The 15205-nt window shown below is 43.0% G+C and overlaps 1 protein-coding gene and 1 long non-coding RNA gene across 2 annotated transcripts; both read right to left on the bottom strand.

Moving 5' to 3' along the window:
- Window positions 1–31: 31 nt before the first annotated feature.
- Window positions 32–10228, bottom strand: Pde6 (phosphodiesterase 6). The gene is made up of 13 exons (XM_003701349.3): window positions 9364–10228; window positions 7197–7431; window positions 5830–6137; window positions 5061–5294; window positions 4642–4999; window positions 4183–4352; window positions 3881–4103; window positions 3681–3755; window positions 3570–3608; window positions 3113–3391; window positions 2667–3043; window positions 2135–2571; window positions 32–2065 (listed from the first exon to the last, which is right to left on the bottom strand). The coding sequence occupies exons 2-13, from the start codon at window positions 7248–7250 to the stop codon at window positions 1431–1433; spliced, it is 3189 nt and encodes a 1062-aa protein (XP_003701397.1). The 5' UTR covers window positions 7251–7431; window positions 9364–10228; the 3' UTR covers window positions 32–1430.
- A 910-nt stretch (window positions 10229–11138) lies between these two features.
- LOC143265658 (uncharacterized) lies at window positions 11139–12554 on the bottom strand. The gene is made up of 2 exons (XR_013040328.1): window positions 11922–12554; window positions 11139–11786 (listed from the first exon to the last, which is right to left on the bottom strand). It is a non-coding gene; the product is annotated as an uncharacterized LOC143265658 (long non-coding RNA).
- Between the last annotated feature and the right edge of the window lie 2651 nt (window positions 12555–15205).

Here is a 15205-nt window from a genome sequence, read left to right as displayed (position 1 = left end):
GCGACAGGGGAAGAAGTCAAGGTAGAGGGAACCTTTGAGCACATTCAGATTTTATTTAGTCGTGTGCGATAGTCTCTGACAGCCATTGTGTACAGCTATATCAAAAGACTAGAAACCAGTCTCATTTGCTGAGTTTAGTTTTAATCCCTCCGATTCGATTTTAAGTTCAACTATTTTGTGTAATTTTACTCTTTAGTTAAGAATTAAAGAAGCTTTTACTAATAATTGATGTGAATACTGTAGACTAATATTGTCACTTTAATAGTCTGAAATTTAATACATGAAAATTAATTATTAAGAACTTAGGAGAAATATCGACTCGGAGGGGTTAAAAAAAAATACACATTGTAAAGACGTTAATATCCGTAGGATATTGATCTTTGATCTTTACCCTTTCCCAAAATACCTGTTCTACAAATTGTTGTACCAGACAAATTTTCAAGCGACTCTATCAGCACTTCGTTAACTTTTCAATTAAAAACTTATCCGAGGTTCCTACATCTTTCCCAAGTTTCTTCTTCTTCAAGGTATCTGAAGCAGAAGGAAACCGAAGGATCAATAAAGGAATATAGAACGCAAGAAAAAGGAACATGAGTCACATCCTTGAGTTCCACTCGAACTTCGATCCGTACAAAAGCAGACCGACAGATATATCACGTTTTTGCTTCCTGCGTCAGAAACACGATTTTGGAGTGGCCCCGTGACGCAACGAATCATTAATTCAATCGGAGGCATCGCCTTGGATCCACATTTGTTAGTGTCCGTTTCGCGTGCACCAATACGAACGCGTCAAACTGGTTTCAACTCTGTAAAATATTAGATCAAGCACGAAACTTGACAAACACTTCTGTCAAGTTTTGTACCCAACGTCCTTTCCTCCCGTTTCTATATCTTTATCATTTTGTTTTAGGTGGTATATAAAAATGCCCATCGCTCGGTTACATCTTATAAATCGAGACACACATCCACAAACACATCCCTTTCACTCATCACTCTTCATCCTGCGAATTATCCTAAGGTATCGGAGATATAATACAAAAAGATTGTCAAAATTCAATTCACATCCTCGCCACCGGTCCTCTAACATATTCTTGTTTCTAGGTTATGAGCATTGTCGGTGAAGGTTGCCCATCTAACCAGTCACCCTTCTAACTACCTAGCCATCGACTACCTGAATAACTTCCTACGTTCCTGCCTATACAACACAGTCCTGCAGTGATTTCTCAAGCTTTTGTATTTTGATTCCTTTCGGGTTCTCGAGGTAGGTGGAGACATTCGGAGTCTACCAGCTTAGACCCTGATTTCAGGAAATCAAGCCTTTCCAAAGTCTCCTTGATCTCGTTTACGAAAGATCCTTTATTTTAGAACATTTCAAAGGTCTTCCTTGACCATCATTCTGGGATGCTTTCGAGGGTGGTCGATGTAAGCCGTCAAATGAGTAAGCAGAGCTTGTTGCGACTCTTCCTGTCCGGAATGAGAGCCTTGGACTTAGCTGCGTCTTCAGGGGTGCTCTTACTGTATAAAGATCTACTGATGCGGTGTCTGACTCCTTTGCTCAACGTGCGATTTCCTTTCCTTAGCGAAGCAAATCTTCCCAGCATAGACTTTTCAGGAGCGTCCTTTTTGTCCGCGTGAGCGCAGTTCAGGGTTGTGACAGTGAACTCGATGTCCTTGGGTTCGTACGAGACAAATTCCTCGACCGGTTCGTCGATGGTGTCGCGGTCGATCCAGGTCAGACCCATTTCCACCTTCTCGGCTAGGTCCTGCCAGTGTTTCCGGTTGTCCATGGTGCCTTCGTACAGAGGCATGATCCACGGGAAGGTGTCGGATAGAACCTTGTAGAGAGGCAGACAGATCACGTCGATGAAGCCGACTTGCATTTGCGGTAGCTCGTCCTTTCTCTCACGGTCCATCATGGCTACCGGTTGCTGGTTCAACTGCAGTCGTTCCAGATCGCCCTGGTCGAAGAACTCGTCGGCTACCAGTTTCGCCACGCGATGCTGCACCTCCCACGGCTTTGCTATCGCGCTCACGTCACAGGCTGTCATCATCATTCCGCAGAGCACTGAAAGATTGACCATTACTCAATCAAATCATACGCGAATCAATTACGCTGTAAATTAGTCTAGCTTACGTTCTTTCTTCTCTTCGCTCTGCCAGTCGAACTCGCCCTCGTCTATCAGCTCCATGAAACGATTTTTCTTCTTGAAATACACTGCTAGATCGGTGGAGAGGATGGCGCTCTCAACCACTTTCATTACCCTCCTGTAGTCCTCCATAGACAAGCTTTGGAAGATGTTGTTGCTGTCCGAGTTCAGGATCATGACGCACTGATCGAAGTGGTGATGCTCCATGGTACTGGTCGAGTAGAGAATAGCTAGCGGGGACTCTGTCTTCATTTGGAAGGCGTTGTTCGTGCCGCGGTGGTCTAGGTCGTGACAGAGGCAGGCGACGAGCAGACCTAAGATCTCCAGGTCGGTCATGAATTGCTCCATTTTGCCTGTCTTTAACATCGCGAACATCGTTTGGGCGACGTTTAACGCGTGTCTCCAATTGTGGTACTTAACTGGTCTGTATTATTCATAACAAAGTTCAAAATAATCAAAGTTAGTAGAATAGAACTGGTCACAAATGTTCTGCATTCACAAAATAACCTTATGTCTAACCTGTAATTTTTCTTCACGCTCAGAATCCATCTGCACAGCACCTCATAAGGTATATGAAACTTCTGTATCAGGTTGCACTGCTTGAACATGCTGATAGTGGCTCTGCAGGTGTCTTCATCAGTCAGATCAAAGTCAATGAAGGTAAAACTGTACAAGTTGAAGGAGTCCGCCGAAGGTATCGGTTCAGAGGTCAATTTTAACGTGTCATCGTTGCTAGCTGTCGCGTGGTAGCTCAGACACTCCAGAGCGACTTTCTGCTTGGCCATCAGCTTGCAAGCCGACTCGTACATCTGAGTGTTGTGAATCCCGAGTCCGCAGAAAATGGCGAATGCTTCGAAGATCGATACGTCGGAGTCGGTGAAGGATGTTCCATTATCCTACACGTTAAAATTGCCGTCAGTATCTATCCTGAATGTATGAACATTATACAGAAATAGAATAGTGACCTTGTTGATCAACTGAGCAACACCGATCACGGTCCTCTGACCGTTCACTATAGGCATACAGAGGATGCTCTTGATCGATTCGTTTCCGGATTGAACGTCCTTCTTCAGCCACGTGGCCACATCTCCGATGTTGAGGATCTGTCCAGTAGCGGCGACGTACCTCGCTATTTGACCCAGCGGTTTCGAGAAGTCGGACCCGCTGGGTCTGTACACTTTGGCCTCTTGAGTCTCGTTATCCATCTCGAAGATCGTGGTGAACTTGTTGCCGTCGTTCGTTGCCTGAGGAAGGGACAAAAGGTTTGAAGCAACAGATGAAGTCTTTTGTATCTCGAGTGTATCGACACCTTGTTGGCAGACTAATAGACTTTTGTATCGTAACCCTTTTTTACTGTCATTCAACTATCATTCATTTGATCTAAATTACATAATAATTTATCTTTTGTTAATAGTTGCTTACGTGCTGTTGGAAAATGTCCTCCATCTCGATATTGTTGCTCTGAGCCGCCAGGAAAGAGAAAAAGATGATCAGACTTTACGAACTCGAGTAACACGTGCCGGTGTCACTCACCTCTCGCCTGGACAGTGGTTTCCTGCTCTCTTGTGTGGACTTGCCAGGTCGTTCGACGATCTTCTCCAGGTGTCCCTGAAACGAAACTTAGAATCTCTTATTATGTTCTTCTGTGATCTTATTGCAAAGCTCGGTCCTCGTAACTCACGTTACTTACTACGATAATATTAAATTATATTAATTGGTTCGAATGAACTTACTGCTTCGCCGCAGTCCAGGTCCAGAAGATACACCGCGCATCTCTCGCACTTCAGCAGCTCCTTAGCCTCCGTCATGATCTTCGTGACGAGACACTCGAGATTGTTCTGCTCCTCGAATATGTTCCTCGCTAGGTTCAGGAGTATCTGATTCCTGCGGTACTCCTGCACCGATAGCTCGAACAGCTGAGCGTTTTGTATGCCGATCCCGCAAAACGTTAGGTACCTGTAAATTTCTTTGTATAAATACAGTATAACGATACAAATGAACTAAATTCGTTTAGTTAGAAGTGTAATTGTGTGACCTCTGAAAGACCTCGACGTCCTTGTCGGTGAACTCGTTGCTTCCGTTGGTCTTGTTTATGATCTGAGCAACTCCAATAACGTCGCCCTCATAGTTGCAAATGGGCATCGACAGGATCAAAGTGGTCTTGTAACCGGTTCTCATGTCGATGGAGCTGTTGAATCTCGGGTCCTGAAATGGTCATTGAAGGTCTACCTCGGAATCACCCACATGTACATGTTTACAGTCTACCCTAAAGATTAGCCTCGTGGCATCGAGGAGGGAAACGGTAACACGAGTAGAGCAAATCGCCGTACCACTCTTATTATCTTCCTTCTTTCTCTCTCACATTATCTACTTAATAGATTGCTTTTTGTTTGAGGTAGCGACGATATCGATTCGTCCATTAACCGCTGCCACGTGGGCAAGTCCTCGAACAGACTTGGTCTAACGTATCAGATATACTTCTAATCGTTTGAACCTTATAGGCGTCCTTGATGTTGATGATCTCTTTGGTTTGGGCCACGTAGCCAGCGATTCCGACACCGAAAGGGATTTTGATCTCTTCGTTCTTCGCCCGTTGAATGGCTTCCTCGAGTTCGGTGTCTTGCGTCACGTCGAACAACTTGGCGACCAGGTATCTGTCCTCCAGAGGTCCTTTGGCCAGGAATAGACTCCCACGATCTGCGTGCGTGAGCAGACCGACGTTCACCAGAATTTTGTGACAGAGAACGTTGATGTCCAGCTCGTTCGCCACGTCTCGGATCAACTCCATGAACAGATCGCTTTCGTCTAGCCTATTGAGCTCTTCTCTTCGTCCCACTAGCGACGTGTAGGTCCTGTCGATAGAAATGTTATAAACAAGATCAAGAGAAAGAACGGAGTGTTTAGACATCACACCTGCTGGGACTTCTGCTGCGCTTTGCTGGAGAACTAGAAGCCAGCCAGTTTTGGAACAAGTCAGAGGTGACGCTGTTTCGCTTGCTCCGACTTAGGAGGTTCTCTTCCTGATGTACGTTCTTCGAGGGTGACTTGGGTTGAGGGAAAGTCACACCTTGCAGTCGCTGACGAAGCTCCAGGCTGGCGTTCTCGCTCAGCCAGGCTTCGGCTTCCTCGGGATGCGCTTCGAGGTACCTTTGTATGGTAGATATTACACTGAATAGTTTGATTTAATTTGGGAGTTTGATAAGATTTATATCAAAGCGAGAGATTATTTGATTCCTTTTGTATCTAGATATCTGGATAATAGTATTGTCATTACTGACATTCTTGGAGCAGCGTGTGTTTGGAATTTGGTATTGGTTTAATCAGGATCAAAGGACTCATGGATGCAATCATCCCGGCGCTGTTCATAGGAAGGGTCTCCTTGGTCTTTGCTACTCTCGCTTTGATCTCGCTAACATGGACACGCCTGCATTTGTAGAATACGCGTAGATTGAATCTAGCTGCACGAGTATATATCTGGCTTCTCTAAGAGCCTTACTAGATTTTGGGGTCTGTAGGTTTTCCCATGAACAGCATCCGTATAACTTACATCCTATGATGCGTGATACTCGGTTGAGAATACTTGGCAAACTGTCATCAACGTTTATTGTTTCAGGTTTAACAGGAAACCAAATCTAATACCATCAAATAATACAAGAATAAACAGCATTAGTGATTTACTTACCTTCCAACCTTGTCCATGGTAAGACCATCATCTTCATCGTATTCGTGTATGGTATCCTGACAGGTGATCCTCTTACTTCTGCATAGTCTAGCAATGTCACTCTCTTTTATTTCAGTCTTAGTCATACTTAAAGATAATTTTGATTCTTCTGCCTTCATCTTGTCAGGATCCTTGCACGGGACGTCGGGTTCTTCGGGATTTGGCGAGCACACCAGCTGGCACTCGCTTCGCTCTGGCGTCTTTGAAGACATTGGTTTCGTCGAGATTTTCATCGTTTTGAATTTTGCTAAGTTATCATTGCGATTCACCTGTGTAGTCAGTATTTCGCTTTTTAGTTATTGGATCAGTGGTGTATTTGTGATGGTAGGATTAATATCTAATGTTTAGCGCGTTAATATTTAATGCGGTGGGAATTTGACGTATTAGGAACTTGACTTGTTAAGAATTCAACGCTTTGGGAATTCAACGCGTCGAGAACTCAACGCTTTGGGAACTTAACACGTCGAGAACTCAACGCGTTGGAAATTCGCTGCACTGAGAACTCAACGCATTGGGAATTCAATACGCTGAGAACTCAACGCGTTGGAAATTCGATACGCTGAAAACTCAACGCGTTGGAATTCGATACCCTGAGAACTCAACGCGTGGAAAACTTGATACGTTGAGAACTCAACGCGTTGGAAATTTGATACGCTGGGAACTCAACGCGTTGGGAATTCGATACGCTGAGAACTCAACGCATTGGGAATTCGATATGCTGAGAACTCAACGCGTTGGAAATTCAATACGCTGAGAACTCAACGCGTTGGAAATTCGATACGCTGAGAACTCAATGCATTGGGAATTCGATACGCTGAGAACTCAATGCGTCGGAAATTCAATACGCTGAGAACTCAACGCGTTAGAAATTCGATACGCTGAGAACTCAACGCGTTGGAAATTCGATACGCTGAGAACTCAACGCGTTGAAAACTTGATACGGTAGAGTCTCAGTGTGTTAAAAATTAAACGCATTAGGAACTCGACACGTTGGGAACTCAACACATTAAGAATTCAACGCGTTGAAAACTTGACGCGTCAGGAATCCGACGCGTCGAGTGCTCAACGCGTTGGGAATTCGACGAACACGTTGTGAATCCAATAATCCGAACTCAGCGCCCTCGACGAAACTGTAATTCAAATTTTATTTTCCAAATTGATCTAATTTAGAGAATTTTAGTACTCTGAACTGTCGGCGATAAATTAAACCGAGTTAAATAAGCGTGTCAGCGAATATTTTAGCGTTGAAAGGGTTGGAATTTACACGCAACGAAGAACGCGCTTATCGCGTGTTTGTTTCCCGACTTTCCACCCTTTTCTCATTGTACCTCTGTATCTTTCGCCTCCGGCAACTCTTCGTCCACTTCGTCTTCAGACTCCATATCATCTTAGGTCTGAATTAATTACCATTGAGCGCGATGGGGTAGGGAAGTTCTCGTCTCGCCTTTAAGTCGGCAACGGCTCGAGGGAACGAGGCGAGAGGATACTTGGCATTGTAACCCCTTCACTTTGTTAAAGTTTACGGACTTTCTGGGCTGTTGTACGAGCACCCGAGACACGGGCCTGAAACAAGTATTCGAGCGTGTTACGGTGGACTCGTTCCACTTTAATAACAGAATTTGTACCGGTGCTTTCTATCGACTTTCCTACTTGAACAAAAAAGGAAGGATGAAAAGAGCCGACGGGAATTCGCGGAGTATTTTTAAACGTACTTCTCTCTTGCCTTTTCTTTTGTAAATAATTAAGGTCACATTAATTATGAGGTTACTAATGGCTGAAAGTGCTTCAACAAGTTGACTGTTATAGTTCTTCGTTAAAAAAATATTAACACGTACGCGGAGTACCTTTTTAATTAGTAAAACTGATTTTAAACTGTGCATGTCTTTTTTGTATCACGCTAATTCTTTTATGTTTCATTTTTATTTATGTTTTCCTTTGTTTACAGATTGTATATAAAATGGGATATCGTTCGATTTCCATCCGTCCTACTTTATGAATATCTAGGATCTTGGGCGAAACATCGACGGTATTAATAAACTTAGGGTACCTGACCCATCCCACAAAGATTCCAGATACGAATGGTCCAATGTATAAACTGTAAACCCTCGCACCGTCTCGCGAGATCGAGGGGAGCAAGTCACACGGGAAATCTGTGTCTAATAACTGAATTATAAAATGGCTGAATTTGATATTCCCCGCCGAAAATAACTGCAACGTGAAACGGTCCGACCATCCGTTAAATCCACGTCTACTTTTGTCCACGAGCTTAGCCACCCTTCTTCATTAATCCTCGATGAAGCGTAAAAACGTTGCAGTGTGAACTAATTTTCTCGTGGAAAATTTAGGAACCATTCAAAGGGAATATTCTACGTATACTCGCAGTGTCAAGTTCCATAAAAAGAAAACATACCCGAAACTCAATAATCTTCCGGGTAGAAGTTCGCATCGTTCGAGGTGAGTTTCGTTTTATAAATCGCACTAACGTTTTGTGGAAATTAAACGACCGATAATTTTTCCAGGTCGACGAGACGAGGTGACACGCGATTTAATTATCATCGATCTTTCCCGCGTCAAGCCCTACAGTCGATATTTTAAACTTCGCAAGATGCAGCTCTCTTCTTTGACACTTTCTGCGTCCCTCCTTTTCCCTTCGAGCGTGCACCGCCGCTTTTACTGCATCCCTGGATCAGCAATCGAGCGAGAGTTAATCGTTTGTGTGCCGCCACCGTCACCACACACAGGCGTCCCTAGCGATCCTTATAATAAACTTATCACCGACTTGCAAACAGTCGTGGTCTATCTTTCAAACATCTCGATAGTCATTGATCTCAAGATAAATCAAAATACAGCTTCGTGTCATCGTTCAGAAGTCAGATTCAAGACCTCACTGAGTCTATCCACCTCTCATTATAGTAATCTAGACTGTACATTCTAAATGATGTAGAAGCATGTTTTGATACAGCTATGCTCCCGCTATTCATCTCGCCTCTTAGATCCTTACGCCAACCGTTTATGCGTTGATGCATAGACACTATCACAGCTAAGTCCTTTCGAACGTATCGATTAAAGTCGATCTTCGGGCAATTAATCACTGTCCGCTCACCGACAAATATTTGGGAATCGGTACTGGAGTTGGTAAGCAGTTAGCTTTCATCAAGCTTTTAAAATGAGTGGAAAAACTTGCTGCGCTTTGCATCAGGGACCTAAGCGAGACTTAAGCAGTAAACATTGTGGTTTCAGTGATCCAAGAAGGGGACTTAAGGTGGATCTAGACGAGATGGGGACTTAAGGGAAGAGGATTTGCACCGCGTATATTACGAGTCTGAACCGGTGACTTAGGGTATATTACCAGCGTCCCAAATGGCGAGGATATGACAGTGCTAATGTTCAAAATGGGGACTTAGGGTATATTTCAGTCATTAAGCTGACAAGATTGGAATTATAACGTTATGTTACATTTTAACTGTCCACCGGAGAAAATGAGAACTATATTACCATTCCAGCGGTCAAGCCGAGGGAACCTAGGCCATGTGTTCCACAATTCCAGCATCCAAATCGTGAACTAGTATATTACAATTCCATTGTCCAAACTAATGAGATGAGCATCGTTCCAGGAACTTAGTATACACAATTCCAGAGTCCGGAGGAAAATTAGGGTAGACTTAGCGTATGTCACCATTCCATTGTTCAAAACTATCGAATGTTACACCGTATATGTTACAATTCTAGCCGGAGATAGGAACTTATCACGTAATCGAAACCGACAAGATGGAGCACATACGAAATCAACGAAATTATTGTTTAAACGCCTCATCCACTGTCTATACCTGGTGGCATCCTTCCAGGACATCTACTGATCAGTCCTAGTCTACAATCCATATCTCCGGGCAAGTATCCCATTCATCCTTTCTCTATTGTCCTACACAAAACTGATTCACTGTGTCACTCCAGCAAGCTTTCTTCGATTCCACTCGTCGAATCTTCCGTACACGAATTAGACTTCTGTTCTAGTCACGCACATGTCTTCGATTTTAGCTCTGTGCCGCGGCGGGGGAAATGTCTGACGGAGTCTCGGATAGAATTGGACCGGTCGAAAGCTCGGAGCTTACTGAAGCCAGGCCAACCGACGGGTGTTCGCGAAAGCTTGGCCGGATACGCGCAAGCTTTCCTCGTCTTCGTCGGCGTCGAGTCTTGTGCATGTAGGCGTCTATCACCCTCTCTGTGTCCGTGCATGCTTCACTCGCCCTGGTAGAGCTTGCGCGCTCGCGAGCGGAACGCGGAAACTGCTGCGCGTTTCGACTTTCCCCGGAGTACGCTCTCTGTGCGAGTGGAACACACATAAACGAGGGGTTGGTGTTTGGTGGGGTCGATGTTGTGTGCGCGGGGTCCATCCGTGACCGTTTCGCTGCCGGAGGATGACACTGTGTGTACATCATGTACCCACGCACACCTTGTTCCGTTTGTGTCTTCGACTCGAATCTACAGGGTGCGTCAGCAAGGATGGTACATCTCAGAGATAATTCTCTGTACACACTGGGGTTGGGTTTTATTTCAAACGAGATAACAGATAATCGCTTTACTTAAAGAATTATTTTAAACGCTTATCTCCCTCGCTAAGCTCAGCGCCTCATTTCCATGATGTTCAAATATTTTGCCAAGGTCCTTTTGAATAATTTTTCTTGACACGCTTTCGTCTCATTAAATCAAAGATAATAACAAAAATGTTCTATTAAATCTATGTTTAAAAAGTCAATGATTTTATGAAACTCAAACTTAGCAAATTCATTGTTAAAGTATTAAATCAGTTTCCAAATTATTTGGCAAACGATATACGAAATGTTAATTTATTTTTGTATATGTAAGGTTTAGTTGTGCGGCTAGCTTAATCCACCCTGTAGATCGTTGAATAAAGCTGTAGTGTTTGTGTGTGTGTACGGATGAAATAAAAACACTGGGTGTGATTGATGGTACACGCGATGCCTTTCGGTTTCGTGTAAATAGAGAGTATATATACGTGTTTTTACGGGGGGAAAACGGCGTGGGAGTATCCCGGGTACATTCAGGTAGAATGTCTATGGTTGAGAAGAGAAAAATTGTTTGTTTGCACATGAGTAAATGAGAGTCTCTGTAGGGTTACAGCGTTTAAGTAGAATGAGTAAGTGTTAGCTCAGACACCTGCCTCTTAATCGCTGTAACTCAATTTTAGTCTCATAATCTTATCAATTTACACTTCAACATAAATATCCATATCGAATGTATCAACACATCGATTCAAAGTTAAATTTTATTGATTCAGTAATACATAACAGAAGTAAATACTATTTATTCTAGATTATCCGACATCAGATACATTTTGAAACATTGTATATCTCCGCATCTTATAACTGAACACCAACAACACGGTGAGTCACCCCCTCATACCCAATCTTCGATATTTTCAAATATATCACAGTCTCCAGCGACATATTTCAAATTCAAGTTTACAAGAAGAAATACCCAGCTTCGTTTCCAAGTTCCAGCCACCAGAAGGCAACCGTACGGTCTCCCACCGCCAAAAGTGTCCTCATATATCTCTAACGGAAGTAGATCACTGCCGTCCTGTACCCAAGGTTCCCACGCCGAACCCTCCTCCATGATTTCTTCGTTTTCGACTTCCTACGACATCGTGCTTCTCGTGCTATACTAACGCCGTGTCAAACTTTTCCACATGAACCCGTACACGTTTAAGGGGTTACGTCACTTGGAGGGCTTCGGCTGGCTAAATTTACTAGCTCATTTTTACAAAAATATAAAAGACGTGAAAGATCTATTAAATGAACGCAAAATGGCGGTGCAGAAACTTTGGCAGGACTTTGATGCAATTTTTTATTTTTGGCAAAAGTTGCGAAAATTGCAGTCATCATCCGAAGTAGGAAAGTCTGAAATATTAATATCAAATTAGTCTAACTCAAGTTTCTGTATATTTTGCACAATCTAAGTTACACATAAATATTTAAAGAATATGTATAACAAAAGTATCTAATATATTTTTATATCTTTTCAGAAAACGTTACCTAACGGTGTCCAAAGTGACGTAACCTTAAGCGCCGACCCTATAGAAGAGGTTTCCACGTGGTATCTCCATCGTATGCGTGGTACATCCAGACACTAACGAGTCCGGTGCCGACTCGCGCGAGTTAGAGCGGTTAGGCGCGAATTTTCCACGGGTCGTGCGTGCGCTCGTGGCTGAAGCTACACGGACGTCGCGACGCGTCTGTGTGCCGCGTCGGGCTAGCTGGAAGATCGATAGCAGAGTACGGGTCCCGGACGCAGCATCCCTCGTGTCTGCTCGCGCGATTTTCCACCGAAAATTTCGCAGAGCACCGCCGATAGCCGATAGCGGGATAGCGCTGCATCGATTCGACCCGCTGTTATGTCTCTCGACTCCTTCGCTGGGTTTATGTCTCGCGGTTGTTCATCTTTTGTAACGATGTTGCGCATTGTATCGCCAAATATTTACTCGTATGTTCACGCGTTACCATGCGTTGTAAGCCACGTGCTACTCGCTGCCACGTTATAGATTTTCCATGCATTGTCAAGCTTCAGATTTTCTATTGTATGTTTACGTTAGGTTTGAGTTTCTATTCCTCGCGTGCTTACCACGCACGATACCCACGCGTGACACGCGCCGAGTGCCTACGCGCTAATATATTTTCATATTACTATAACAAAAATATCTAAGAGGAACAGCTATACCACTTACAGGGTTTCTTACTTAACGTAAATTTCCAATAGAAGATAAAACCACTGAAGAAAATCTTGACGAATCCTAGCTAAATGATATCCATAATGTATCCCGATTTTATCTCCGTTCCGAAAGTTGAACAGAACATTCTGTGGCGTTTCGATAAGACACGTACAACCGTTGAAACGATTTCTAAGAACGAGGGAGGAAAACCCCTTTTTGGCATTGACAAGTTTTCACCCCCGTATGTTAGGGCCACGATAGCGGGGTAAGCTGAGAAAATCCGATAGGGTAATTTCTACGAGTTTCTATTCCATCAGAGCCATACGATGCACGACGTTATTGCTACGGTTTCAGCTGGCACCGTCAAGATTTACGAGCTGCAAAGGAACCCTGGCTAATGGCGGTATCGATTTTTAATTCACGCGTCTCGTACGCTAAGGATGGCCAGGTTTCTCAGGTGAAACCTGGGAGATAAACGAGCGTTGGACGGCGGAGAATGATTGCGAGACGAATCGATGAAGTGTATCGATCTGTGTTCTGATGGTTACTGTAAGCTAGATAAGTTAGAAGCTTAAATTAATTCTTAAATTGAGTGATAGTATAAGGAGTAATATAATGTATAATTATACATAGATCGATCGATTGATTGATTTTATGTGGGCCTCGACTGCTATGATCATTGGCCCTACATAGTAGCGTAACACGTAGCAATACAGTGGCGATACAATATGCGATAAAGTGGCCTAACGTAGAAATTTAGTAATCTAATGCATAGAAATTTTATACATAACATTGTGAAAATACAACACGTGGCGATATAACGCAATATCGCTTAGAATGATTTTTCATCCAAGTCTCAAGAGAATTCTAACCGGAGAAAAAATCTTTTCAGCCACGCAAGAGGAAGAGAAATCAGGAGCAGCGCGGTGAGGTGGCTCGTTAGCGTTCGAGAAAAGGGAAAAACCGAGTTAGAGAAGAAAGGAAGAGGAAGAAGATAAGTGGGCGGTCCCTCCTTAAATTCTAATCGAAATCCTGAATGCCGGCTGATTTTATCCGCCGTCTCTTGGCATCGTTCCCGTTCGAAACCCCTCACGTACAACCAGAGAAATGAATAAATCCTGCGTCGTTATGATTTGAAAGAGTCCACCAACAACTTTTGGTGAATTTCCTTTCCTCGGCTTTTATATTTACGTCGATACTGTCCAGTATCAATGTTTCAACTGTTCTTATTTATTCGTTACCGAATAACAAAATTCCCGAATTACCAAGTCAAATGTTTATCTTATCAAGTATTTTATGATACGGCGAGACGAAGTTATTATAAGACTGTTTTATTTCTGGAAGGATTAGACCGATGTAAACATCGATTTTCTATTTATGGCATATAATTTAAGCGGCGTTATCGTTGGATTACGGCGACGTTAAAGTCATCCCACTCGGTGGGGATTTAATATTCTTATGGTTCTCGCAACGATCCAACTTCGCGGCGTTTAATTGCCAGGATTAAGTTTGCATGCAATTCCTTCACTAATTTACGTTCTTTTAATCTCGTCTATACACTCCGTAATGTACTAAGCAACTCGAAATTTCGTTAAACACAATTTTATTTTTATCCGACAGAACAGTTGATGCAGAATTTGCTGGAACTTTTTGCGTTTGTTCGGGGGGGAACAAAAATAACGTTGCAATTTTGTTGTGATCAGGGGGCAATTAGTGTAATGTTCCTTGTTCCAGGAGAACACTCTGGGAACGGGAGATCAGCGTGGGACGCCGTCCTTTGTTCACTTACGCGCGCATTTTGTTTCTCTGCGTGGTTCCGGAAATCACTGGGGTTGATACGAGGGTGAAAACGTGACGTTACAGAAAGAAACAGCAGTAAAGTAATTAAAAGGGAATCGCTGACGTTTCCGATGAAATCATTTCCTGCTACTTTTACTTGTAACAAGAACTTTCTTATTAGTTCTTCAAGGCTGTCGTAATTGAACATCCGGGCAGGTGTCATGTAACATTATTTCAAGAATCCTGAAGTACAACTGTACTTCTCTTGTATAACAAACTTGATATAAAACTGCAGACTCGTATCTCTCTTATTGTTTAAATTGCGATAATAATTGTTAATAACGATAACCGTATCTCGTAATTAGATTTCACGCTATTATCTCTGTTTTTTAATCGAGTTTATCATTTTAAGATAATCCCATTTATCCTCCACAAAGGATATTGCATTCAACCTACACGTTTCTTTTTATTTGCAAATCAGTTTTTTCCATTTTAATTCAAATACTGATCACACATTTTTCGTATTTAAATTATGGATCTTAAATTGTCCTCTGACATTTTACTGCCCCCGGCGAATTAAATTGCCTAAAATATCCTTGACGTCAATGATGTATATCGAATTTTATTCGTAAATAAGCCACGTTTGCCTTACTCCTGTCGGTTTATCAAGCACCGTAAAGCATTTCAGCTTAACGCCTCTCGTCCATCTCACGCGAGTGGATCATTATTAAATATCAACGCTTCCACGTTAACTGCCACGCTCGCGTAAATGCGCCGCTAATTTACTTGTGAGTAATTTAAGGGATAATTAGCCGTTCGACTGCGAGACCG

This window comes from Megachile rotundata, chromosome 13, assembly GCF_050947335.1.
Source record: "Megachile rotundata isolate GNS110a chromosome 13, iyMegRotu1, whole genome shotgun sequence".
NCBI classification, from domain to species: Eukaryota; Metazoa; Arthropoda; class Insecta; order Hymenoptera; family Megachilidae; genus Megachile; species Megachile rotundata.
This window is presented reverse-complemented; position numbering and strand designations above follow the sequence as displayed.

Coding starts and splice junctions, on each gene's coding strand:
- Pde6 (XM_003701349.3), bottom strand. CDS start 7,250: ATGGAGTCTGAAGACGAAGTGGACGAAGAGTTGCCGGAGGCGAAAGAT. Junction 4,353..4,641: donor ACATCAAGGACGCCTATAAG/GTTCAAACGATT, acceptor TGACCATTTCAG/GACCCGAGATTCAACAGCTC. Junction 3,392..3,569: donor AGGACATTTTCCAACAGCAC/GTAAGCAACTAT, acceptor TCCCTTCCTCAG/GCAACGAACGACGGCAACAA.